General features: G+C 41.2%; 1 protein-coding gene and 1 long non-coding RNA gene across 13 annotated transcripts in view; one reads left to right on the forward strand and one right to left on the reverse strand.

The window, feature by feature from the left end:
* The first annotated feature begins 4691 nt into the window (after window positions 1-4691).
* Window positions 4692-26007, forward strand: part of herc1 (HECT and RLD domain containing E3 ubiquitin protein ligase family member 1) — an 87280-nt gene continuing 65964 nt past the window's right edge. For 5 of the 12 annotated variants that reach the window (XM_079663630.1, XM_079663638.1, XM_079663640.1 and 2 more), the window contains exons 1-15: window positions 4694-5062; window positions 8218-9194; window positions 9862-9957; window positions 11033-11227; window positions 11948-12259; window positions 12513-12609; window positions 13589-13732; window positions 13943-14070; window positions 14388-14532; window positions 14921-15092; window positions 15890-16024; window positions 16226-16391; window positions 19984-20109; window positions 22392-22613; window positions 25389-25541. In XM_079663630.1, coding sequence (XP_079519756.1) covers window positions 8244-9194; window positions 9862-9957; window positions 11033-11227; window positions 11948-12259; window positions 12513-12609; window positions 13589-13732; window positions 13943-14070; window positions 14388-14532; window positions 14921-15092; window positions 15890-16024; window positions 16226-16391; window positions 19984-20109; window positions 22392-22613; window positions 25389-25541 — 3042 coding nt within the window. In that variant the 5' untranslated portion in view covers window positions 4694-5062; window positions 8218-8243. Of the gene's footprint in view, window positions 5063-8217; window positions 9195-9861; window positions 9958-11032; window positions 11228-11947; window positions 12260-12512; window positions 12610-13588; window positions 13733-13942; window positions 14071-14387; window positions 14533-14920; window positions 15093-15889; window positions 16025-16225; window positions 16392-19983; window positions 20110-22391; window positions 22614-25388; window positions 25542-26007 lie in introns of all 12 variants that reach the window. The other 7 variants (XM_079663635.1, XM_079663637.1, XM_079663631.1 and 4 more) reach the window with 3 other exon arrangements.
* LOC307028540 lies at window positions 22796-25326 on the reverse strand. Its single transcript, XR_013805025.1, has 2 exons — window positions 24247-25326; window positions 22796-23194 (listed from the first exon to the last, which is right to left on the reverse strand). It is a non-coding gene; the product is annotated as an uncharacterized lncRNA (long non-coding RNA).

A 26007-nucleotide genomic window follows, 5' to 3' on the forward strand; every position in this document is an offset into this window, starting at 1 on the left:
GGATATACGCTTGAAAAATGGCGTACGCCAGTTTCTACGCAATGTTTGCGATTTATAAAATACTAACTTGATGGGAAAACGTGCGGTCCTCCGCGCAAACTCTAACCCATGCGTACGCACTAAGCACAAAAACGGGAGAGACGAGAAACTGCGACACCGTTGGCAGAAGGAAGAATGGAGAGAAATATGTGGAAATAATACCATAAATAAAATGTTACCTCTCATTTATCATATATGAATTCTTTTTTCAAACATCGATCAAAGCCAGTCTTAAAATGATTTAACAAACGCCTGTTTGAGACTCCTCAGTGCACACAAAAACATAAATTGGAGAATACGGATATGTTATTTAAAACCACCTCGAATATGTTGTGTTAATGTTATGAAATGTTTTCTCATAAATGATGCAGTAAGCAGGAGGACAGAATTACGTCTAAACTGACGCCGTTTTGCATTTCTATAGGTTGTATACGAGCATGGTTTTATATATCATGTTTAATCATGTTTTATGCCGTTTGCTAAGACTTGATAAGTCGCTCATAAAACACAGGAGGTATGGAAACTAAGAACACCATATGTGGTAAATTGTACAGCTAATATAACGCAACACATTAGTTGTATTTCCTTTAACTGGTGGATATAGAGTTGCTGCAGTGGAGACGATGCACACAGCTGATCGACAGCTGGGACATAAACCACCTAATACGAAAACATAATTCAGATCCAGTCGTCATGACTCCACTCCGGAGGGATTCCCCGATCATTTCTTAGAGTTTCTCATCAAGGGGGTGTCTTCTTTCCCCGGTACAAACACACTGCCTGAGGAAGGCTATGTGTATTTATTTTTTGTAATTAACCTTTTTCGGACCACTTATTTATTTATTTTGGTGACGATCCGACCTCCATGCTGCTACTCTGGTTCAAACTGCATCCACCAAACAATATGATTTATCTCGACCTCCCCAAAATAACCAAAATCTGACACGGGTTGCGTTCCGATAATCCAAAAATCAGCTCCTAAATTCTAACCCTATCTCCTATTCCTTGACCTCTGAGTGAAACGTCACGGGGTTAAGCGATAGTGGATAGGAGAATTCAAAAGGATTTAGGAGAAGAGACTGCGGTACTTTATTAGAGAATCCGAATGCACTTTCACTATCCGACGTGTTTATGATGCGCCAGCGGACGTCATTGTGTGCGTCTGCTGCTGTGGTGAAACTATGGAAACTACAGTGTTCTATACGGACTACATGGATGTTTAATAAGAACGAGGGACTCATCTAGAGACTCTGCACCGTGCTCCAATGCTGTTGTTTTATGCTTTATGAACGTGGACAACAGAGAAACATATTCTTCATGACCAAAGTTTTAATTGAAATAAAAAAGGAAAGTGAAATGTATGCTCGTCACCCTCTCCCTCCGGTCCACATTAATACAAATGATCCCAATACGTATGATTGTATGAAAGTATCTTAAAATCAATACAAATGTATTTATTATAAACGTTAGTCCTTAACACCTATCACTGTGCACATCACCATTCAAACATATTTTAAAAGTTGAAGAAACCCCACACAGCTCAGTGAAATGTTGACTTTATTTGATCATTTCAGTAAAAACTAACGTTCATATTTCTCTTTTTGATTATAAAACTGATGAACGTTCAAAACAAAGCACTTTGGCAACTTATCACATACGTTTTAAAATGCTTAATAAGCACCGTAACTTTCACGATATCATTTCTCCGTCATAATCGTTTGTCTCCGTGAACGGCCGACTGTTGTGTGACGCAAATGCTGCGGCTGCAAAGCATTGTGGGGCAGCATTTTCTCCCCCCTTTTCGGTAAGGGAGGTCCAGTGGTTCCTAAGCTAAAGGAGGTTATAAAGGAAGTTTGAAACCTCCTTTCCTTTCATTTGGAGAATTGGAACGGCACTTAACATGGCTGCCACTGACGTACTTCCGGGTCATTTCACTTGGTTAGGAAGGTTCCAAATGGACTATTGGAACGCAACCACGGTGTGAGATGTCTTTTTTTTAGCTTTTCTGTCGTCATTTCCTGCTATCTTCTTCATAAAGTCAGTCAAAATGAATGAATGAATGGGCGTTTCTTTGACTATTTATAGGCAAATATGGGCGTTACGTGAAACCCGCAAAAGCTGCACCGCATTTCGAGTCGATTGTGATTTATAAAGGGAAACCGGCGTAGGAAGTGCTGTACGCACTTTCCTCACCGGTACGCAATGTTTGGTGAATCGGAAAATGTTGGAAAAATGTCTGTACCTATTTTTTGGATTTCTACTACGAAAGCAACCTTCCCACGTGAATCCTACGCACGACGTTATAAATCAGGCCCCTGGGCATTAATCCAGAGACGGGCTCGAAAGCCAAAAAGAGGCATGGCAATTTAAACCCCCATGTCAGCACATTCTTCAGAAAAATGGTTGACTTTGAGTGGATGTTTGTGTAGACATGTGTTACGTGCTCCCCTCCTTGTTTTCTGCACCTGGTCTACCCCTGGCTCCGCCTCTGCCCAGGTGTTCCAAATTCCACTCAGCCGTATATATAAAGAGAAGCTGGAGGAGAAGGATGTCTCGCCTATCCTAATGCCGGGAGACACTCTCCTCAGAATACCTCTTTGCCATTTTGAGCTGTAGGCCATATTTTTGCTATTTTTTTAATGTGTTTATGTTTATTCTGGAGGACCTGGTAGTCCAGTTTTCGCGGCTTTATTTTGTTTCCCACAGGTTTTATATTTGATGGTTAGGGGGGGGGGGAGCTCTGGGTCCTACGGTCCGTGGTGTGGCTGGCTCGGGTTCCCTCCTTCTGTTTGTTCCTTTTGGCCAGTCCTCCAGACCTCTTTTTGTTTCCCATTTCGCTTGTGTGAGCAAACGGCTGATTATCAATAAATGCTCGTTACCAAGTACCGGTTATTGCGTGTATTCTTTCATGTTGCGATTCTCAGCACAAACCACTACTGCGGAGTAGAGGTTGGGGCCGTAACAACATGTCCAAGACACTGTTATATGTACTTTGCACTTCAATGGAGTAATACAAAGTTTTCTCTTTGTTGATTGAGCTGATTGAATTGTGTAGTTATGGTAAAATCCCAGTTAACTAGTCAAATTTACAATATATTATCGTATTATTTACATTTGTATATTTAAAGTACATTACTGGCTACTGTGTTGCATTACTTCTACAGTAATAGTGTGAAAATACAGGTAATTACTGTAATTTATGTACAGCAAGGTACCATAATACCACAGCTCTGTACTGCTATATCACAGTAATTCCATGGGCATGGCAACTGTAAAGTCACAGTATTTAGTTGTATTTTTATTCTAATTTACTGTAAAATATCTACAGTAAATTACTGTGAAGTATTTACAGTCAATTACTGTGAAATATTTACAGTCAATTACTGTGAAATATTTACAGTAAATTACTGTGAAATCCATGCAACTAGTAGCCAGTAATTTACTGTAATTTTACAGCCAAAGATTTTACAGTGTGGTTAGTACACGAGCTGCAGCATTTTGAATCAGCTGAAGCGACTTGACTGACTTCTTAGTACTGTACACCCTGATAATAAAGAGTTACAATAATCCAGCCTAGAAGTAACAAATGCATGGACTAGTTTCTCTGCATCGTTTTGAGGCAAGATATGCCTAATTTTGGCAATGTTGCGTAGATGGAAGTAGGCGATCCTTGAGATTGATTTTATGTGGGACATAAAGGATAAACCCTGATCGAATATAAAACGAAGATTCCTTACAGTCTCACTGGAGGCCAAATTAATGCCATCCATAACTAGTATATCTTTAGATAGTTTGTTTCGTAGATTATTTGGGCCGAGTACAATAACTAACCAAAAACTGTAAGGTCATCCACGTTTTTAAGTCCTTGAGGCAGTCTTGAATTTTATTTAGGTGATTGGTTTCATCAGGCTTGATGGATAAATAAAGTTGAGTTTCATCCGCATAACAGTGGAAATTTACAGAATGATTCCTTATAATATTGCCTAGCGGAAGCATATATAGTGTGAACAAAATAGGTCAAAAAAATAAAGCCCACAAACTAATTGAGAGGATCAGCTTCTGAAATAAGATTTGACCTGCAATTTAGGCGGAATTCTCTGTGTCTGCACCGGTAAGATAACCTCAAAACACTCTAGCACAACTTGGCATTCATTTTGAATGATAGACTTTTGCTTGTACAGGATATTTCTACATTGTGATTTTACTTGTACTGACTGATTTACCTAAGTAAAAATATATGAGTACTAATTCCGTCTCTGTTCAATAAGGATAAAATGAGTAAACTGACATTATAATATAATTATAGTATAGGGCTACTGTAAATTGCTGTGTGTGTATGTTGGTAAAGTAGCATCAAGGGTAAGTGTATCAGTGTATGTAAAAACAATAGACTGTATGAGGGTAAATGTATGCAATATCAGTGGCTATTTTATATTATAAATGCCATTTAATGCTTACCAAGTGTTCTCATGTTAAACCGCTGTGTGTTTTGAACCTCTTTGTTTTAGTGGGCGTGAATGTTTGCGCGTGAACCACTGTTGACGGTATGGTATGAGAGAGAGTTAATGCAGGCAGACAGGCAAACATAGCAGACATACAGACAGACATACAGACAGGCAGGCAGGCAGGCAGGCAGGCAGGCAGATAGACAGTCAGGCAGGCAGGCAGATAGACAGTCAGGCAGGCAGGCAGATAGACAGTCAGGCAGGCAGATAGACAGTCAGGCAGGCAGATAGACAGTCAGGCAGGCAGGCAGATAGACAGTCAGGCAGACAGGTCCTAACGTCACAGTCAGGGCTGGGCTGGGGCTCGTTCAGGGGTTGGGACTGAGCAGACCGCTCCCCAGAGTTGCAGTGGAAGCTACGGGAGAGGCGGGCGGAGGCATGGAAATCCATGCATGGCTCTGTCTCCTTTCATAGTAACCATATCGAAAAGCGTAAGGATATCTATTGAACTCTTCGATTGCAATGAAACACATTGTGTAAGCACAACGCACAGAAGAGGAGGCATTTGACGTTTACTGGTAAGCGAGCTTTATATTCCAGCCAGCGTTAGAAAGTGCAACGTTAGCTAGCGAGCTAACCTGCTTGACGCTATGATACAGCAGATAAGCCAACCTAATACTGGCCAAAATAGCTTCCACAAATGCTGGGCTTTTAGACAGGTATGCACAGCGCTATGACTTTATAATAAGCCACCTGTCATACCTTTTATATAAGGGTGTTACGTGTATGCTTTGGTGTTTTATGCTTTGCTAGCTGAGTGACGTGAGGAAAGTTAGCTAACGTTAGCTAACATAAACAGTAGCGCAAGTTGACAGTCGGTGCACAAACAACTGCCAACAATATTGCATCAAAGGTTTGTCCCAAGAGCTTGTAAGTCTAATGCAAACGTTACTGGTTTGATGCCATTTCTGAAATGTTAGCCAGTGTCCAGTATTGTCAGCGATTTGTTAAACAGATTACCACAACAGGAATCCTGGGTTTCTAATCTGACACAACAAGCAGGCTAACAACCTTCTACCACTTAGAAGCCTGCTGCTGTGTCATGGTTACTTAGGTGTCTATTGTTGTCTTCAGGTGCTAAGCTAGTAACGTGCCAACAACCTCTGCTTAAACTATAATTACATTATTGTTAGCATGGGCCGTTTCTGCAGATGACTTGTCCTGTTCAGTTAGCTAGCTAGATGCTAACCGCCTATAATAACACCAGCGACCTAAACAACTGCAGTGTTGACTGTAACCTCAGTGGGTCTGTCAACATGGTGAAGGGGTGTGTGAAGAAAAGTACTCACCTTCAATAAGCTTAAGCAAAAACAGACACCAAGAATGGTAGCAAGCAGAACAATGTCAATGATAAACACATTTGTTTATACAACAGGAGGGTGGATTAACAGCAGCCCAGGCTGTAGTCAGAACTGGATGAATCTTTTAGACCCAGAACTATGGGCATTGTAGCAATACTCTGTGGTCAAACGTTTTTCTTTAAATAAAAGTACACAAGTATAAGCAGCAAAATAATAGCCGCAGTTAAAATAATCATAAAGAGAGAAATTATACTTTAGTACAGTACATGACTCTCAGTTACCTCCCATCACTGGTTGAAGTGAACATTTAAAAGCAGTTCATCTCTTGAATTTAAGCTATTATGGATTAGTAAATATGACTTTAAAGAAAAAAATAGCTGCATTTTTATCCACTTCATTATGTGGTTCTATAGGTTACATACTGGCTTTGGATATGGAAATAAATGCTCCCCTGGCCTGTCCTATGGGCCTGACCTTCTGGAATGAATGCTGTGATCAGGTCACTTTCTGAGTCTTTTGTTAATGGCCCACTTGGTCATAACAATGTTGTAGGGTTTTGTGTGCTCTCACCTGGTATGTTGCTGATACTGATTTCTCCACCCTGCACAGTATGTCAAATAAGAATCATCAAACGTCTTCGAGTCTGGAATTACATTTTGTATTTCACCTTACAGGATATGGCCAGACTGATAGTCGGCACGCGGCAGTTGTTTGTTATGGCAGAATCCTTCTCTTGTCCATACACTTATGCAGTTGCTTCCACAGTAATTCATTTAATGTCCACAAGTCATACTAAATCAATGCAGATGCTGTGTTTCGAATGGGATTTAATGTAAGGCTGTAAAATAATATATATTTAGGTTTATATTTAATGGATTTATGAGCGATTGTCTCTATGATTGGTTTAAGTGGAAGTGCATTTGATTTAATATTCAGTTTGGTTCATGAAAACTGATGTATGATATAAATCAGAGAATAGCAGGACATCCTTTTACTTGAGAGGTGGCATAACAGCATTTTTGCATGAACAACTAACTATTCATCGATTATCTAAAAACAGTTACAAATTATTTTTTTATCGAACCACTAATGGATTAGTTGACCTATTGTTACAGCTCTACACTACAGTGAACTTCCCAACCTTGCTCATCAGCCTTATTGTCCTCTGGCTCTAAAACATTCTATAGATTTATAGATCATAGATTTTGGCTGCAATCCTGGATAAAAACATTCCCGGTAAATGCTTATTGCTGCTGAATCCTCATGCATGAAATGCTTGGTTGCTGGGATAGATTATTGGTAACACCTCAATCCCTCCCATACACACAGGCTGGATCTGAACCTTGTTCAGTTGAGTTTACTGATTACTTATCACCCTTTTACTCAAAGGGTATTCATCATATTTCTTCACAAGAGAGTAGTAGTCGAAGTTCTAATATAAATGCATTTTGATATGATATTGGCTTTCATATGACCCACACAGCACATTTCATATCAAGATTAAATCAAAAACAGTACGGTTGGCTACAGAAAACCTGTTCTTGGTTGCACCTAGTGCCTTTTTTTGCCAATTATTGATTATTTAAAGCAAAGTTTGGAAACTCTCTGACCTGTTATACACAGTTCAACATGTGTGTAGTGCTTACAATATGGCCGACTAGATTAAGTCCTCAAAAGTATTGCTAAACATTTTGCAACATTTATGATACAATGATTAAATACTTTAAATTAGCATGATAAAGTATTTAAAACCTTAATTTACCAGGGTAGTTTCACTGAGAGCAGGGCTTTTTTTTCAAAACACACTCATTTACTCTATATGGTATGGTATGGTGTACAATCTAAGTTTTTCAGTCAACAGACAATTCTATTCTATTGGGCAAATATTTATAATCTACATTTCCTGTTTGATATATAATGGGTCTCATTTGCCTCATATGCTTTAATGGGTCCATTTGAAAAATAACTTGTTTCATAATCTTGTTTCTTATGATTATGCAATTAAGTAGCAGTCTTAAAGAGGACATTGTGCTAATTTTCAGGTTCATATTTCTATTTAGTGCTTCTACTGTGACATGTCTCCATGCTTTAATGTTCAAAAAGCTCTTTGTTTTTCTCATACTGCCTGTGCTGCAGCACCTCTTTTCACCCTCTGTCTGAAACCAGAGCCCAGTCTTCTCTGATTGGTTAGCTGGCCGGCTCTTCTGTAATTGGTCAACAGCTTAGCGATATCCCGCCCCTTAGCCTGTCACATACAATGTGTTTGAGCGCTAGCCTATAGTAGCGTGAGTGTTACATAGTGGGGAGTATTTGGCCCTTAGAAAATAAAGCATTTGAAAATGTGATATTTACATGTTGTATGATGCTTTCAGGACTGATGGCTCCAGAGTGACATGCCATGGCTTTAATGATCCCCCCGGTGAAGCTCAAATGGCTGGAGCACCTAAACAGCTCATGGATCACGGAGGACAGCGAGTCCATCGCGACACGGGAGGGAGTCTCTGTGCTCTACTCAAAGCTGCTAGCTAACAAAGAGGCTGTGCTGCTGCCCCAGCAGGTGCTGTGTCTGAAAGGACCCCAGCTTCCAGACTTTGAGCGTGAGTCCCTCTCCAGCGATGAGCAGGAACACTACCTTGATGCTCTCCTCAGCAGCCAGCTGGCCTTGGCCAAGATGGTCTGCTCTGACTCTCCCTTTGCCGCAGCCCTGCGCAAACGTGTGCTGGTGCTTCAGCGCATCTTCTATGCACTTTCCAACAAGTACCACGACAAGGGAAAAGTCAAGCAGCAGCAGCACTCTCCAGAAAACAACTCGGGCTCAGCGGATCTGCACTCGGTCAGCGAGAGGCCGCGTTCCAGCACCGACGCCCTCATCGAGATGGGCGTTCGTACCGGCCTCAGCCTTCTTTTCGCTCTTCTGCGCCAGAGCTGGATGATGCCTCCTCCACCCAGCCCTGGTGGAGGTCCCGGGGGCAACATAAACTTGTGTAATGATGTCATTCACACAGCCATTGATGTGGTCAGCTCCCTGCCACCCCTCTCTCTGGCCAACGAGAGCAAGATCCCACCAATGGGGCTGGACTGCCTGGCCCAGGTCACCACATTTCTGAAGGGGGTGACCATGCAAAACTCTGGGGCGGATATTCTAGGGCGGCGGCTGGCCTCAGAGCTGCTGCTAGGGCTGGCCTCCCAGAGGGGCTCCCTGCGCTACCTGCTGGAGTGGATCGAGATGGCCCTGGCTGCATCAGCCGTGGTCAGCGCTATGGAGGAGAGTAAGGGGCTGCAAAACCAAGAAGGGCTTATTGGCTACGATTGCTTCATGAACATCCTCATGCAGATGAGACGCTCTTTGGTAAGTAAACATTGACAAAACTGTCGGATTGGATGTTTATTTGAATATAGTTTTTATTGATCAGAGCTGTCAAATTGCTTAAAAATGCCATGCCCTTGTCTGTTCAACCTAATTTTTCTTGTCCCTATTAATAGCTCTTGATGACTTCATGAAGTGAATATTTATTCTCTTTATTGTGCACATATTATGTGGTTAGGAGTGATGCATGAAAATATTTATTTGAAGTTGATCATAGAAGCCAGAATTGTCATTTAAATGAATTCTTACCAAAATAAATACTGAAATACTCCTATGGAGTATTATTATTGGTACAACATATTTTTCATTCAGCCTTCTTTTCTCTCAATAGAAAGCTCTGGAACAGTTAAAAACAAAAAAAGATAAGGATTCAATCACTAAAACATGTATTTATATATCTGTATGTTCAGTGGGATATCGGAAAGCATTTACTTGTAGTTGTTGATTTAAAGACGGGATATCTTTTAAATTAATAACAAATACAGACATGTCATCAATTATATAATATTATATTTTATATAGTGTTTTCAAAGATTTTTGACATGTATAACATGACGTGGGTTGTTTTGGACTGCTACTAGATAATTGAATAAGTACAAAGTGAATTTGATGTCATGATTTCATTGATTTGTGTTTGTGTTTATCTCAGGGCTCCTCATCAGATCGCAGCCAGTGGAGAGAACCAACGCGGACGTCTGATGGCTTGTGCTCATTGTATGAAGCGGCACTCTGTCTTTTTGAAGAAGTAAGATATTAAGCAGTATTTTATTTTCAGGACTAGTTGTACCTAACACCTCAACATGCTTATTTATTAGGGATGCACCGAATATTCGGCCACCGAAAATTATCGGCCGAAAATGGTTAAAAGGCCCTTTCGGCTTTCGGCTGAAAGTGTTTTAGCACCGAAAAAATATCACCGAATGTCAGAGAACAGGGTTACGTTGATCATACTCCGCATATTTGTCCGGGTGTTTTGATTTCAAGTGGTGGAGTAATCCCGAAGTGGTGAAAGTCTTTGCAGTTACACCCCCTCGAGAAATGTCAGCTGAATACGTTTTACAAATCGCAATCCGCGCCTCTCTCTCTCTGATATTTTGAAATATCTCCAAGCGGCAGACATGTTGGCTGTGAGCCAGCCGCGAGCATGGTCGCGCGCCGAGCTTGTCGCCGCGTTTTGATTCACAACAACACGTTAGGTTACCAAACTTATAGGTGCATTTGTTGTTGTTGAAGGCCTGGCTGTTAGTCTTTATTTACACTATTTTGTTGTAGGCCTACTGGCCTAGATGTTTATGCAGTTTTAAAGCACCTTGGCTTTGTTCTGAATGCACTTTGTTGTAGTTATCCTACAGAGAAAAGAAAATGCACTTGACTTGGAATCAATGTACTGTATGCATTCAAAAGTGCTGAATAAATGTTTTATGGACCCATAATAGTGATTATTATTTAAGTTAAGTTTTGTCATAATCATGTCTTTTTCCATAATCAGGTAGCTGAACAACATTGGTAAAACATATATACATTTTATATATATATTTCTATTAATCATTTTCGGCCTTTCGGCATTCGGTTTTCGGCCAACTGTTTCCTATTTTTGGTATCGGTTTCGGCCAAGAATTTCCCATTCGGTGCACCCCTATTATTTATTAGAGCGGATGAATCCTTGTGCGAAAAAGCCATACTAGTTACTCCTGTGAAAGTTACATTGTAAAAACATGTTGGGCTTTTCTAATACCTAGATATGATTTGAAGAACACAAAGATTATCCCAAATAGAATCTCTCTGGAGCAAATCTTTCATAGAATACTCTTTTCTTCCAGGTATGTCGAATGGCATCAGACTACTCTCGCACCTGTGTCAGCCCAGACAGCATGCAGACCGGAGAAGCACCCGTGGTGTCTGAAACCTGCGAGGTGTACGTGTGGGGCAGCAACAGCAGCCACCAGCTAGTGGAGGGCACACAGGAGAAGATCCTGCAGCCCAAGTTGGCGGCCAGCTTCGCCGATGCACAGACAGTAAGAGAAAAGAGTTTACACGTCTTCTGTAGAGCTTGATGAATACAGGCCTTTATCCACATAGCCCCTTTTTTGGCAGAAAGGCGCTGGCAGGCAATGTGCTGCATATGGCGATAAGAGTATTTCACTCAGAGGCAGCAACATCCAATATATGCTCCAACAAAGGGTTTTTAGTTTTTCTTATGATAGTTTCTGTCTGCTAGACACCGGCAAAAACAAACTTCTCCTCCAATTTCTACAGGGATGTGACTGGCGTACACAAAACGTACAATATGTTCAATTTTAAGCACTTGGAGCTTGCGCACAAAAAGGTCGGGCTCAAATAAAAGACGCTAGGTGCTTTTTCACATGGCGCTGCATGCCACGGCAAAAGTGTTGTTGACTTTAAAGAAAGCGAATCAAAGCATTCATTATACTGATCAGCTTAAAACAATGGCTTGGCATATACTTGATGACATAATGCAAATATCTCTAGTTTTTCAGCAGTGCATTGCTTTCCATTACAGCTGTAGACTTTTACTCTGTAACATGGATGAGCAGTGCTCTGGGTTCTTCTTCTTTTTTTAAATTAAACTTGCACAACAAAGATAACAGTACTTTATTGCAAGTTGAATACTCAATTCTGATTCCGCTGCAAAAGTTAGCAGACAGTTGCTAAAGCTCCTCTGATCAAGGTCTATGTGCAGTCATACAGACACTTATCTTCTTTGTATTTTGCAGATTGAGGCGGGCCAGTACTGCACTTTCGTTATCTCGTCTGACGGCTCCGTACGGGCATGTGGGAAGGGCAGCTACGGCCGCCTGGGCCTCGGGGACTCCAACAACCAATCGACACTCAAGAAGCTCACCTTCGAGCCCCACCGTGCCATCAAGAAGGTGTCGTCGTCCAAGGGTTCAGACGGCCACACGCTAGCCTTCACTACGGAGGGTGAGGTGTTCAGCTGGGGAGACGGTGATTATGGAAAACTGGGTCACGGGAACAGCTCAACCCAGAAATACCCTAAACTCATCCAGGGGCCGCTACAGGGGAAGGTAGGGTTTCACACAAAATGGCTTGACACCATGGTATTTTATTGATATGACATTAATGTATTCTTTAAAATCCAGTAACATATTTAAATGTATTCTATATATGATCTTTTTTTTCCTACTTCATCAACACATTTATTATTTGTCTTGTAGCTGCTCACTCCTATGCATTCAGTTCGGAAATGCAGTATATGTATATTTGCTTGTGCGTTTACCAGCAGTCATAAAGCATGAGGACGTGTGTTGTTATGGTCAGGTGGTGGTGTGTGTGTCTGCGGGCTACAGACACAGTGCTGCAGTCAGTGAGGATGGAGAGCTGTACACATGGGGTGAAGGAGACTTTGGAAGATTAGGTAAGTTGCTGAACCAAGTCATCCTAAAATTAATGTGTAATGTGCAGTTTACAGATTCCCAATGCATTATTGAGAAGGATTCAAGGCTCTTCTGTGGGTGGAAAGGGTTCGGATTCAGCTTTGACATTTTACAGTATGTGTCATCTTCTCCAGATATCACCCTGAATCATCATTTGGACAGCTTCCAGTTAAAGGGGCCATATTATACTTTTTGGGGTTTTCCCTTTCCTGTTGTATGCTATATAGGTTTCTGTGCATGTAAATGGTCTGCAAAAGCTAAAATCCCAAAGTTCCCTTCTCTTTCACACACTACCCCCTGCCTGGAACGCCTCCATTGGACATCATTATGTAAGATTGGCGCGTCTATTGGCTAGCGCTCCAACACATTGTAAGTGATACGCCAAATGTCGGGAAATCTCTAAGCGGCAATCGGTTCAGACAGAGGGTGAAAAGAGTTGCTTCAGCACAGGCAGTCTGAGGCAAATAAAGCACTTTTTGAACATTAAAGCATGGAGACATGTCACAGTAGTGCAGTGGTTCTCAAACCTTTTCTGTCAGGCCCCCCCTTTGGAGAAAAAAAAAAGTCGGCCCCCCCCAGAGCCGAGCTTTAATGAAACACAGAGACCGAGACGTAATAGTACTGTATCATATTATTTTCGAATCAATAATTTTTGAATTTTTTTTTTTTTTAATAACCATTTTTCCTCCTGGTCTCTCTTGCCCCCCCCCCCTGTCATGCCTGCAGTAGTGGCACAAAATACTAATATGAACCTGAAAATGTGCTTAATAGGGCGGCTTTAAAATGTTGTCTCTAAGCTGAATCGTAGTTTTGAATACACAGGAAGTTAGATGTGCTTATGTGGATACAAACCGTATGTATTGCCCTTTTCACCCTCCATTCAGGCAAAAAAAAAAAACTCCACCTGTTGTGATTTGGACGTGTTAACAGTCGGAAATTTGTCATTGTTTTGGAACACAGGCCACGGTGACAGCAACAGCCGAAACATTCCTACCCTGGTTAAAGACATCAGCAATGTAGGCGAGGTGTCATGCGGGAGCTCCCATACTATCGCACTGTCAAAGGACGGACGCACTGTGTGGTCCTTTGGAGGAGGGGACAACGGTGGGTTAACCCTTCAACGTGACTTACATGTTAAATTTCATAACAAGTCTGTACATTTAAAATCAATTTTGAAATGTATCGTTTTTGCATAAGAGCTTGCAATTTTGTATTTTATTGTCTTTAGATTTCAGTGTGTCAAATTGTTGCATATCAATACAGTGTGTGTTTATACTGATGCCCTCTAAAGAGAAACCATGTGTTTTCCTGCAGGAAAACTAGGTCATGGTGATACTAATCGAGTGTACAAGCCAAAAGTAGTGGAGGCCCTGCAAGGAATGTTCATTAGAAAAGTGTGCGCAGGAAGCCAGTCGTCTCTCGCCTTAACCTCTACAGGACAGGTAGGACATCGTTGTTTACCAAGACTGGTTTTTAGAGGAAAGGCAGAGGCTTGAAGTTCTTTAACATTTCTCACTTTGAGAGAATTTCATACAGCTGTTGATGCATTCCCTAGTGACAGCTGGTTGGCCAATAACAAGCAGTTCAGTTATCATTTCTGATTGTTTTCATTTATGACCGATCTTTAGTATTCTCTTGAGCATATTCAACTGTTCATTTTGTCTCTCAAAGATATACTCTTACTTTTTTCTGGAAAATCATTTTTTCTCAGGGAAAGGGGTAAAACAAATGCTTATGCTGATTCATTGTTTTTTTCCAGGTGTATGCTTGGGGCTGTGGTGCTTGCCTGGGGTGCGGCTCTTCCGAAGCCACAGCACTCCGACCCAAACTAATCGAGGAGCTGGCTACCACCCGGGTGGTGGACATCTCCATAGGGGACAGTCACTGCCTGGCCCTGTCGCATGGTAGTTGTCTCTTCCCTTTTTTCATGCCCTGCCTCTTTGTTGCATTGGTTTGGAACCACATTGGGTTTCATAAAAGTTTGAAAGAGGGTAGAAGTATAGCTTGGTAGTGCTTGGTAGAGCTTGCCGCAGATGTACTAGGGTTTGAATCTGACCCAGGACCATTTACTGTCTCCTCTTTCAACTCTGTCTCTCCAATGAAGGTGCTGGTTGCTAAAAACAGAACCGATGCAATAGCATGATGTAATAGCAAATAGACCATATTTGTTTAAGCTAATATTTAACCTTAGCGCACCTCATTATTATTCAATAATATTGTGCAGTGAAAAACAAAATCAATACAGCCGTGTCTAATTTTGTGTTACTTTTCTGTTACTCAAACTCCATCCAGACAACGAAGTATATGCATGGGGCAACAACTCCATGGGTCAGTGTGGCCAGGGGAACTCCACAGGGCCGATCACCAAGCCCAAGAAGGTGGTGGGCCTGGACGGAGTCGCTATTCAGCAGATCTCAGCCGGCACCTCCCACAGCCTGGCGTGGACCGCGCTGCCCAGAGACAGGTCAGTTACAACACAGTAAACACACTGAGTGGAGCCAGAGTAACTGAAGATAACCTGGGTTTTACAGGAATTATTCACATAGGAGGGAGTTAGGGTAAAGGCCAGTGCTGATGTCACAACAGCCCTTGATTACTTTGTTTTAAAGTTTTTGAGGTTGTTTAACATAGGTCAAAGGTCAGTAACTGCATGTGAAATCTACAGCAGCTTTGTTTCCCTTCTGTGTTACAAATAACTCACGAGTGTGTTAGATTCTATTTTTTATTCAGAGAAATTGTGCTAAATAAGGTTAGATTAAGACATTTTGTATGAAAGATTATTTAGTTACATTACGGGAATTGTAGGATCCAGCCCTTTTTAAGCTCAACCTATCGACAGATAAGATTTTGTTACTTTGATTTTTTATTTGTAAATGCGCCTTCTGTTAGTCCCCTGACCTTATGGAAGTGTGATTTAAAATCATTGGACAACTGCTTTAGGAGCAAACTTATCACAATAGTTGGCAAATGATTTGAACGATACAATTAATAATAATGGTGAGACATTAGGGAAATATTTCATACTCCATCCCCATATTGATGAGGAAGTACATTCACATTAAGGGAATTTGATTTGTAAAAGTTTTGTTACGGCTTCAATGTACAAAGTACTTATGAACTGATCCATTTAGGAAATGCTGTTTCCCTCCAGATTACATTTTTTCTATGTCAATTGAAGATAAACTCTGTGATTCCGTTAGAGCTCTACATGTAAAGTACTGAAGCATTTAAAGTCAATTTTTACTCTCTCTGGCTCTCTAGGCAAGTGGTGGCTTGGCACAGGCCCTACTGTGTCGACCTCGAGGAAAGTACCTTTTCCCATTTGCGGTCCTTCCTAGAGCGATACTGTGACGGCATCAACAGTGAAGACCCCCCTCTTCCATTCCCCTCCTCCAGGTAAGTGCATGCACACAGCCTGCAAGTCACCATCAGTGCTAGTGACAGCTTTATCAATTGGCACAGCTGTGATTTCCAAAGACCTTCGAAGAATTAGGAAAGGGGAGATTTACCCCGTTTTTTCTATTTGTTTTGGTAATGGCAAATGAAAACATAACTAGCCTGAACGTTTTAAATAAATGTATGCTTATATATTTGCAGGGAGCATCATAACTTCCTCAAACTGTGCCTTCGGCTTCTGTCCAATCATCTGGCTCTGGCTCTGGCTGGGGGCGTGGCCACCAGTATCTTAGGTCGGCAGGCCAGGCCCCTGAGGAACCTGCTCTTCAGGCTGATGGACTCCTCCGTGCCGGATGAGATTCAGGAGGTAGGAAAAAAGAACATGCACTGTTGGGCATGTTGGGAAAATTGTTCGCAGCCTCATACAGAGAATACGTCAAGGCACAAGAAATGTTCAGGAAAAAACATTGACACTATGATATTTTATTTTCTGGGATAGCAAGAGTGGCGGTTCTAGAACATTTGACATGGGGTGGCAAGAGGTCATGCCAGGGTGGCATGGGAGGGTGGGCAGTACGTGGTATGTTGTACTGTATATATAACCTATTTATTGTTAAATCATGCCCTAACACAAGTGTTCTTAATGCACAAGAGAAACAAGGTGTTCAAACAAACAAACTAACATATAGTATAAACCATCAGAAAATACTCATGACACCCTAGAATTCTGTTTACTGTAAGTACAGTAAGAGTACGTAGTTATAATTAAGTACACACATGACATCATCCATCGCTTAAGACAGCTAAAGGTGACCTGTGCAGCAACACATTTCAATAAATATGTGTCAATACTAAGAGCCGCTAGATCAGGGGTGGCCAACCAGTCAGAGGTTAAGAGCCACATTTTTTCAATGTTACTGCAAAGAGCCACATCAAACACACAGTCACTGATACCGCTTGTTTCAGTTTTTTGTTTTCTGGAGACAAGATTTCAACCACGTCACTGATGCATTTTTGTGGCATTGGGATATATATTTTTTAAATCCTCTGGAGCAGAGAGAGGAGCTGTGGATTATTGTTATTGATTAATGCATCAGTATTTCTTAGGGTCAAAAACACCAAACTCACAACTTAAAATGGAAGCGTTTAGTTTATTTAATAAAAGAGCACATGTTCAATGTGAAAAGTGACAGTAGTTATAGATTATTTGCAATTTGGTGCAATATATATATTTTAAAAAAAATTATATATATTTTTTAAACACCTTGAATTTCAGGGGGGGGCGAGGCGGAGCGCCCCTCCAAGACAATGGTAGGGGAAACACTGGATATTGTTTAATCAACGACAGGTTTTCCCCCCCTCAAAAGTGATTCACTGCATCGCAGGTATTATTGTGATTGGCTCTTGGGCCACATCAAAATTAGATGCGCTGTCATCCTCTCATACTGACACCTGACATCACACATACACACGTAGGAAGAGCCGGGACGAAAGTAACACGGGACGAAAGTAACACGGGACGAAAGTAACACGGGACGAAAGTAACGGAGCGATTTTATCCGAGCCCAAACAACTTTGACCGTCCAAATTACCGTAATTTTCGGACTATAAGCCGCGCCTTTTTCCCCATTTTTCGACCCTGCGGCTTATATAACGGTGCGGCTAATCTATGGATTTTTACAGCTAATGGCCACTAGGGGACCTCCTAAATCTATGGATTTTACAGGTTACAGTCCACCACCTTTAACTCTATGGGCTCTATGGCCGGTCCGCGCCCCCCACCTTTAAGCGGCGGGCTCCAGCAGGAAAAGCTGGAGGCCGGAAAAGAGTGAGACAGGTAGCGCGCAAAAGTAAAAGTGGAACCGAGAGTGGTACGAGAGACAGAACGAGAGCAAGACAGACAGACATTACGAGAGCGAGACAGTTTGTCCCCGTACCACTGGTTGAAAACCACTGCTGTAGATCACTGCCGGTTCGTGTGCTGGGAGCGCACCGTTTAAGTTTGAAAGTTGAAAAGTTTGTGTGTCTGAAACGCTATGTGATACAGTACAGTTTACACAGCACAGTACATGTTCTGTAGCTACTATTGCACTAAATGGTAACACTTGAATACGTTATGCAAATATGCAACTTGTTTGTTGAAATGTTAATAAATGGGAGCTTCCTCAAACAGCCATCTCTTTCCCGACAATCCCCTGTGTGCACGAATCCTTACATATGGTAATTAAACATTAAAACACCTGCGGCTTATAGTCCAGTGCGGCTTATATATGTACACATCATTCAATTTAGCTGCTGCGGCTTATATTCAGGTGCGCCTTATAGTCCGAAAATTACGGTATGTCAGAATTATCAGCATTCAATACTTAACAGACCTACTAAATATCAGGTTTAACTGTCAGGAGTAGTGTTGTCACGATACCAACATTTTGGTTTTGATACCAAGTCCAGAATTGCGATTCCGATTCTTTCGATACTTTTCTTAAAAAAAGGGAAACAGTCTTAAATGTAATTATTGTGCTTTATTTCACACCAAAACCATAACCATAACACAAACTTTTAAACAATGAGAACAATAAATAAAATAAATGACAAGAATTCGTATTGAATAAAATTAATACATTTCTTACAGACAGGCCTCGTGGTGTCCGTAGGCTTGCCCTCACTGTCAAGAGGTATAGCTAAAATATCAAAATTTCACTTCTGGCGTCTTGTTTGTCAACAAGGCGAGGCGCAGCGGCAGATGCACTCCCACTTGCAGCCATGCTTCTCGTTTTCTCACATGCTCTGGCAGCTAGCGCGTGCACGACAGAGGGGAGGCACTTGAGCGTGCTTGAGAGGGGAGGGACTGCAGGCACGGCTGCAGTGCAGGGAGTGGAAGCAGAGCGCTGAACACACACGGCTCTTATTAAATCTGCGCTTTCTCACCGGAGTACGTCCCCCCGTCATTCTTAAAGTACCGATACTAATGAAACTGAGGAATCATAACGTTTTTAACGGCAGGGTATCGCGGTACCTTTCAAGTATCGGTACACCGTGCAACACTAGTCAGGAGTCATTGTCTCTCCCCCAAACTCACACATATAAAATTCGATATGAACTGAAGAGCCGCGGGTTGGCCACCCCTGCGCTAGATTGTGCTGCTGAAATGGAATATGTATGCAAGGGGAATAAAACATACCATGTGGTCCAGCTGGAGTCTGATCTGCCTCCTGATCCCTGCCTCTGTCCCTCTTTCTGACACTTACTCTTTATTCCTCACATACATAAAGAAATGTCAAACAATAGCGAAACATTTAGAGACACTCCCATTGGGAACTTTGAGATTTTAGCCTTTACAGACCTTTTACATGCACAGAAATATATTACACACTACAGGAAAGGGAAAACCCCAAAAAGCATAATATGGCCTCTTTAAGAGAACAATTCTGGTTCGAGTGAATAAGAACGTTTTGGACGATGATAATGACTTCAGATATGTCCATGTTTTCAATGTCAGTGAGGCAGGAGTTGTGGTTGCAGACATTTTTTGTTGAGAGGTAAAGCTGAGTGTCATCTCCATGACATTAAGAAAACGGAGGTTTCTGTAATGGAGGGTCTGTCAAAGTGACAAACTATTAAACTGTAAAAAGAAAAATCCTACAAACCATAACAATTATTAACACAGCATATGTCTGTTTCAATAATTATCACATTAACTATAATTTTGAAACTGGGAGACGTAACTGCTTGGCTCTTGCTTTTGTATTCCCCCTGAAAAGGCTTGTAATCACTGCGTAATTGGACCAATTATTTTTGTGTTTTTCATTTCACATTTCCTTTACAGAAACATCGTGTTCCTTGTTCTTGATTAGCACATGGGACATAAAGACAGACATTTACTGCAAATGTCAACAAGCTCTGAATAATTTACATCACCTGCAGCAGAGGAATAAGTAGGTGTGTGTTTGTGCCATCAGGCGGTCATCGAGACCCTGTCGGTGGGGGCGACCATGCTGCTGCCTCCGCTGAGAGAGAGGATGGAGCTCCTGCACTCCTTGCTGCCTCAGGGCCCCGACAGATGGGAGAGTCTCTCCAAAGGACAGGTACCCTATGCTATTTACACACAGAAGCAATGTCACTGGATGCACATTCATAATTATCACCATGTTTTTCCATTTCAAGATGTTTCCTGTTTTTTACTTTATCATGTATGGATGCTTCCAAACTGAGCTAAAACAATGTAGACCCTTTTCTATAGTAGACATAGTTTTTTCATATCCCATTAATCTCAATTTCTGTCAGAACCTCCAAGTTAAAAGCCACTGACATACAGTGATGCAAATTAGTCGCTTTTCGGCGCCTCCCGCTTTTTTAACGCTGCTTTGGGTGACTTGTGTAATTCGTGGAGAACCAAAGAGTTTTCGTTTTGGGGGGGGGGTTCGCCAGTCCGTCCGTTAGTCCGTCCGACTGACGGACAACTTCTCACTTCAAAAAAGAAGAAGAAATCTAGATCGCAAAATAATTAAACAAGCGAGTGCCTGTTTTTTCCTGGCCAAGGACAGGTTCCTTGAACACAACACGTGACGTGTCTTCACGTGGTTATGTCTCGTCTGAAAGGAGTGTAGACTAGAGTGCTGACGGAGAGCAACGGAACGCCGCTCCAGCTCTTCAAATATTGCAGTACCCATAAGGAGCCGTACACATGCCGCAGTGTTTGCGTGGCTGTGTCTTTAGTTGTAAGCACAGTGGCGATCTGTTGTTATTAGCATCTGGTTAGCTAGCTATGCTAACGAATTTAAAGAGCTTTTCTACAACCAGGTGGAAGAGAGCTCTCTCCTGAGAGGCTCAAATAACCTCAGCTCAGTGAGGTTAAGGCACACCTTGATATGATCATTATAATTATTAATGAGACATTAGAGACTAAATGAAAAACAGGTATAAAATACTATATGACAGTAACACAAAAGTTGTTAAAAATAACAAGAATAGAGTTTGAAAGGGGAGTGATTTGTAAAATATCCAAAAAGAAAAATCTGCTTACAGTTCTGTTTCAAATGGGTGTTGAAAGATGTACCCATAGATCTCCTCATGTTGCCCTCAAAGTGCACCAGATTGATGCTTTTAACTTCAATATTTTAAAAAAAATCTTCCCGGGGGAGCATGCCCCCGGAACCCCCTAGAGGAGGTTAGGTCCCCCCCACTTAAATCATGTTCACATGGATACTAAATACATTTGCACACATCTTGTGTCCATATCTTGCTGTTTTGGTGCTCATGCCACACCGTGCACATGCATGCATGCATGCATGCATGCATGCGCGAGTCATGGTAAGATATCTGGATTAAGAGGTTGCTTTTTCTTTGCACAGCATGAAAGAAAGGCCAAATGAATGGGCTGTGATTTTAATTTTTTTAAGCAGAGGTTGAGTTCAATCATTTGTACGGCCCTCGGAGGATGTTGTAAAAATTGAAAGGAAAAAGGTTCCCCACCCCTGCTGTAAATAATAATAAAAACCCTTGATTTATAACTTAACATCTCTGTCTCCTATTGATCTGAGTATTTTATAAAGAACAGTTAATTGAAGCATTATATCACAGGCCTTTGTCAGATGGTATATTACGCTGTTTTTTTCCTGCTTCGAATAGTTCTCTCTTTTTTCACCATACCTGTGTTTGCATCACTGGAAATAGATTAATGTACTTGAGGTTTTTATAGATGAACAAATGCCTAATTAGAAGGGACTTTAAGTTAGCTGCTCGGCTAATGGGTCCCTTGTTTGGTTTTGTGTTCTTTCAAGTGGTTTCTTATAGCCAGAGTTTTGATCAAAAAATCCTCAAGAGCGTGCCCCATTTTACCAATATGCTAAAGCTGCCAGTAACCTTAACTCTAACCCTAATCCTGCTAATAAATTGTCTTGGAGATACAACTTTTTGAAGTTCTTGTGGCAGTCTGGACAATAATGGCATCTTCATGGTTTATTATTGAACTTCTGTAAGTGGCGTTGGATTAATGTAATGTACAGACAGCGCCCAATAGTATGCAATGTAATCGCAAAGTTTTACACTTGCTAACACCGACGTCATGCTACGCAATGTTGGAATGGTGGACATTGGATATATGATAATGGTCAAAACCGGGTAGCGACTGTTTTGACCGGTGATCGGTTAAAGGTAAAAGGTAAAGACATATAATACTCTATTACTAAAGGCCATGATAACCAAAGTTAAGGCCAACTTGATGACTGCCCATACGTTGGCCTGGGGGGGAAAAAACCTCCGGTGACTGACTTGTCGTTGTCCCCAGTATGAACCTCAGTGTAAAGTTTAAATCAAGTGTTTGGACTTACAGGGTCAGCAGTGTTATTGAGATGTGTTTGTCCCACAGAGGATGCAGCTGGACATTATCCTGACCAGTCTCCAGGACCACACCCACGTGGCCTCGCTCCTGGGTTACAGCTCCCCCGCCGACGGCCCGGAGGTACTTTGTTCCGGCCCGGGTTTCACAGCCTCCCCGGACCCCACATACGGCGCCACAGCAGGACACCCCGACACACACCTGGCTGAGATCCTCATGAAGACGCTGCTTAGGAACCTGGGCTTTTATACTGTAAGCAGATGCTCTGTTCAGCTCCATCAGAGAGCATGGAGTTTGCTCTTATTGATTTCTTTGTGTGTGTTACGCAGTAACAAACCATTATTACTGGGATCATATCGATCAATTCAGGACTGACAAAGGCAGACATTACTCAAGAAGGAAGCCATCAGTGAAGTCGACATATTTTTCCACCGTTGTTCCACTCCACCGTGACTCCATCTCCCTCGTTTCTGTCAATATTGGAGTGGTGGCAGAGCATGACTCATCTCATATAATCCTTTATTTCTACCTGCCGCCTCTTTCCTGGCACATCAGTGGCTCGCTTCTGTTCCTTGGCTTCTAAAAGATGGCATTTAATTGATTAAAACACACACACACACACACACACACACACACACACACACACACACACACACACACACACACACACACACACACACACACACAGATTATGCAGGCCTGAGCAATGAATGACGATTAGACTGCAAGGCTTTCTGAATATGAGTCACTGCTTTTGAATTCATTACCTCCCAGTGTATTTTCTCTTTTTGCTCTTCTTACGCCTCTCTTAATCCATAGAGCCCCGTCTTCTTCTATTTTTTGAGAATCACAAATTCAAAAACACACATCTAGATGAAAGAGTATAGTAAACCAAAAACCAGTTATTCAATGCTGATCTTCTAAATGGCACAATACCAAGAATCCAGAATACAAAAGTTGTAAGTGGAACAAAGTAATATTCTGTGTAAGGCAAATTCACCGAATATTCACCCTCTCTAAATTGCTCATGGTTAACATTTTTAGTAGAACAGTACATTCCAGTTTCATTTAAGAAATTGTTGAGGAACAAAGTGAAGCCATGTTTTAAGATGAATCTAAAAATAAAAATGTTTCAGGAGGACAACAAGCTTCTGGATAAATGAATAGATTCTAGTATTGAAGGGACTCATCCAAGTCATTGTGTTCAAGGCTGCTTTACGTTCTAGATCCATTTGATAGCTGTTTTCAAAACAAGCTCATGTTTTCCTCTGTGGCTTATAGGGCTGTCCTGAATACCATTCTCCGGATATTCGGTAGTAATCAGCAGCGAATATTCGAATATTCGGTGCGGAGAGATTTGTATATTTTTTTAATACATTTTGTTTTTCCAAAAGGTTTCATAACACGCTCCGAATCCGAGACACCTGACAACACGCTGTTAAGCAGAAGCGCAGAAAGAGCATACTATTACGTTTTATATTTATTTATTGTCTCAGTACTCGCAAACTTTAAAACTAAATGTGTCCTCTGCATTTAACCCAGCCGCAGTGCAGCACCCGGGGACCAAATCTGGTTCCAAATTCCGTCTATAACATTTTACAACCTGAACAGTCAAACAAAGATACAAAACACAGATTTCTGTTATAAAAACAATACTTTTAATAACATAGCCGTAACAGTAGGCCTAACAGTGTCATACTTGTTACCTTGTTACCTACTTGTTAAATTAAAAAATTAATATAAAAAAACAATTTTGTTGCTTGCTTGCAACTATTTTCCAAGCAAAGTAAGTGCACGTTTTTATCATGTGTAACGTTACTGTTTAAACGGCGGATAAAGCAGCTTCATCATGACAACAGCTAAGCTAAGCTAGGCTACTACTTACAGCATCCAGGTGACTTTTCAGAGTTGTTGTGCCACCGTGGTGGGCCAGTTTCTTATCGCATATTTGGCACACTGCCTTCTTCTTACCGTCGTCCAGTTTAAAATGGTCCCACACATTTTGTGTTCGGGTGTGTGAAACGGGGTGAAGCGAGGTGAAGCGTGCCGTTTGCGTTCGTGACTGAGAGTGAACGCGATGTCAGGAGCACAGGCTGAGATTGTATATATTTCCGCATTTTAACAGTGCAATTCAAAAGTATAAATATAGTATAAGAATATGGCAATTCGCCTTTATTAATAGCATACATTTCGAAAAATAAATAAATAAATTGAACAAAAAACGAATATCCGAATAATGAAATTGAAACCCGAATAGTTGACCAACGAACGAATAGTTGAATATTCGGGTACAGCCCTAGTGGCTTGAAATCCCAAAACGTTCTCAAGAAAAGAAAAAACCTTGTTTTTAAAAATAAAATAGGAATTGGTAATTGATACTGCTTGAATGTCAATGTTTTGTCTCAGAATATAATTGTTTTTCTATAAATGTAAATCAAATGATTTGGTCTTCTTCTGTGCCTCCCACAGTGGCCTCATTGCCATAATGATGAGCACATGAGTGAATGAAGTCGAATGATGAAGGTTTAACAGCGGCAAGCAAGCGAGATAGATAATGTTAAGTAAACCTTAAGTCACGCCTGAAAAAAAAAGTATATATAAAATAATTTGACAATGACTAATGACTTTTTGCCAACAAATCACATTTACAAAGACTTGCTGGCTAACGATCTGCAGGAAATCCATATGGCCCGTTCTAGAGCCTCCAGCAAATCAATAAAATGTCACGCCATTAACTTGATCCGTGTCTCAAACTATGCCGAAAAATAATGGAAATACTCAAATTGTACTTAAGTATAGTACTTGAGTAAATATACTTTCGAACACTTTAACCCTTCCTGCTATAAGGTGACAGCCAATGAAATGTGGTTTGTCGAACATCCTCTGTTATCAAATCACACTTTTTTTCACTTAGTTGCCTTTTTTCTACATTACACCTTTTTCATCTTGGAAGATGCCTTTTATACCTGCGATATCTGTGAACATGTTATTGTTGATGTTCTGATTTGTGTGTGTGTTTGTTTGCAGGACCAGGCATTTGGTGAGCTGGAGAAGAACAGTGATAAGCTGCAGCAGGGCATGTCCTCTTCCGACAGCAGCCAGCCTGCTCACCTCCACCAGCTGCTGTGCTCCCTGCAGAAGCAACTGTTAGCGTACTGCCACATTAACTCCGTCACCGAGGTACGCACTCTCAGCTGTGCTTGTTGATGTGAAGCCTGAACTCTCCTCCAACTGTTTTATCATGTAAAAATAGTGTTTACACAATCAAAATGTCTTCATGTAGTTATTCAAACTGCTTGGTCTAGTGCCATTGGGATCATGTGACACTGTTGAGATGACAACATGATGTTTGTTTACCTGAAAGCCAGATGCCCCACGACTAATTCAGTCAATTTGATGTTATTTACTCGCTACTGCACATCTTGTTTCAGAACTCGCATGGTCTTGTTTAATTTTTTAATTACATGAAATTGCCTTTATTGAATAAAAACATGTTTGTGTCACTAATGCATGACTCAAGTTAGTGCTATTTGCATACCCTGTGTATCTTTGAGCTTATTCTTGAAAACATTTAGTGGATATTAGTGGCTTTTGCATTTTTATTAATCACAATTTTAGTTTTGATTAACAATCTTAACACCAGAGT

This window comes from Notothenia rossii (assembly GCF_949606895.1).
Source record: "Notothenia rossii genome assembly, chromosome: 2".
NCBI lineage: Eukaryota > Metazoa > Chordata > Actinopteri > Perciformes > Nototheniidae > Notothenia > Notothenia rossii.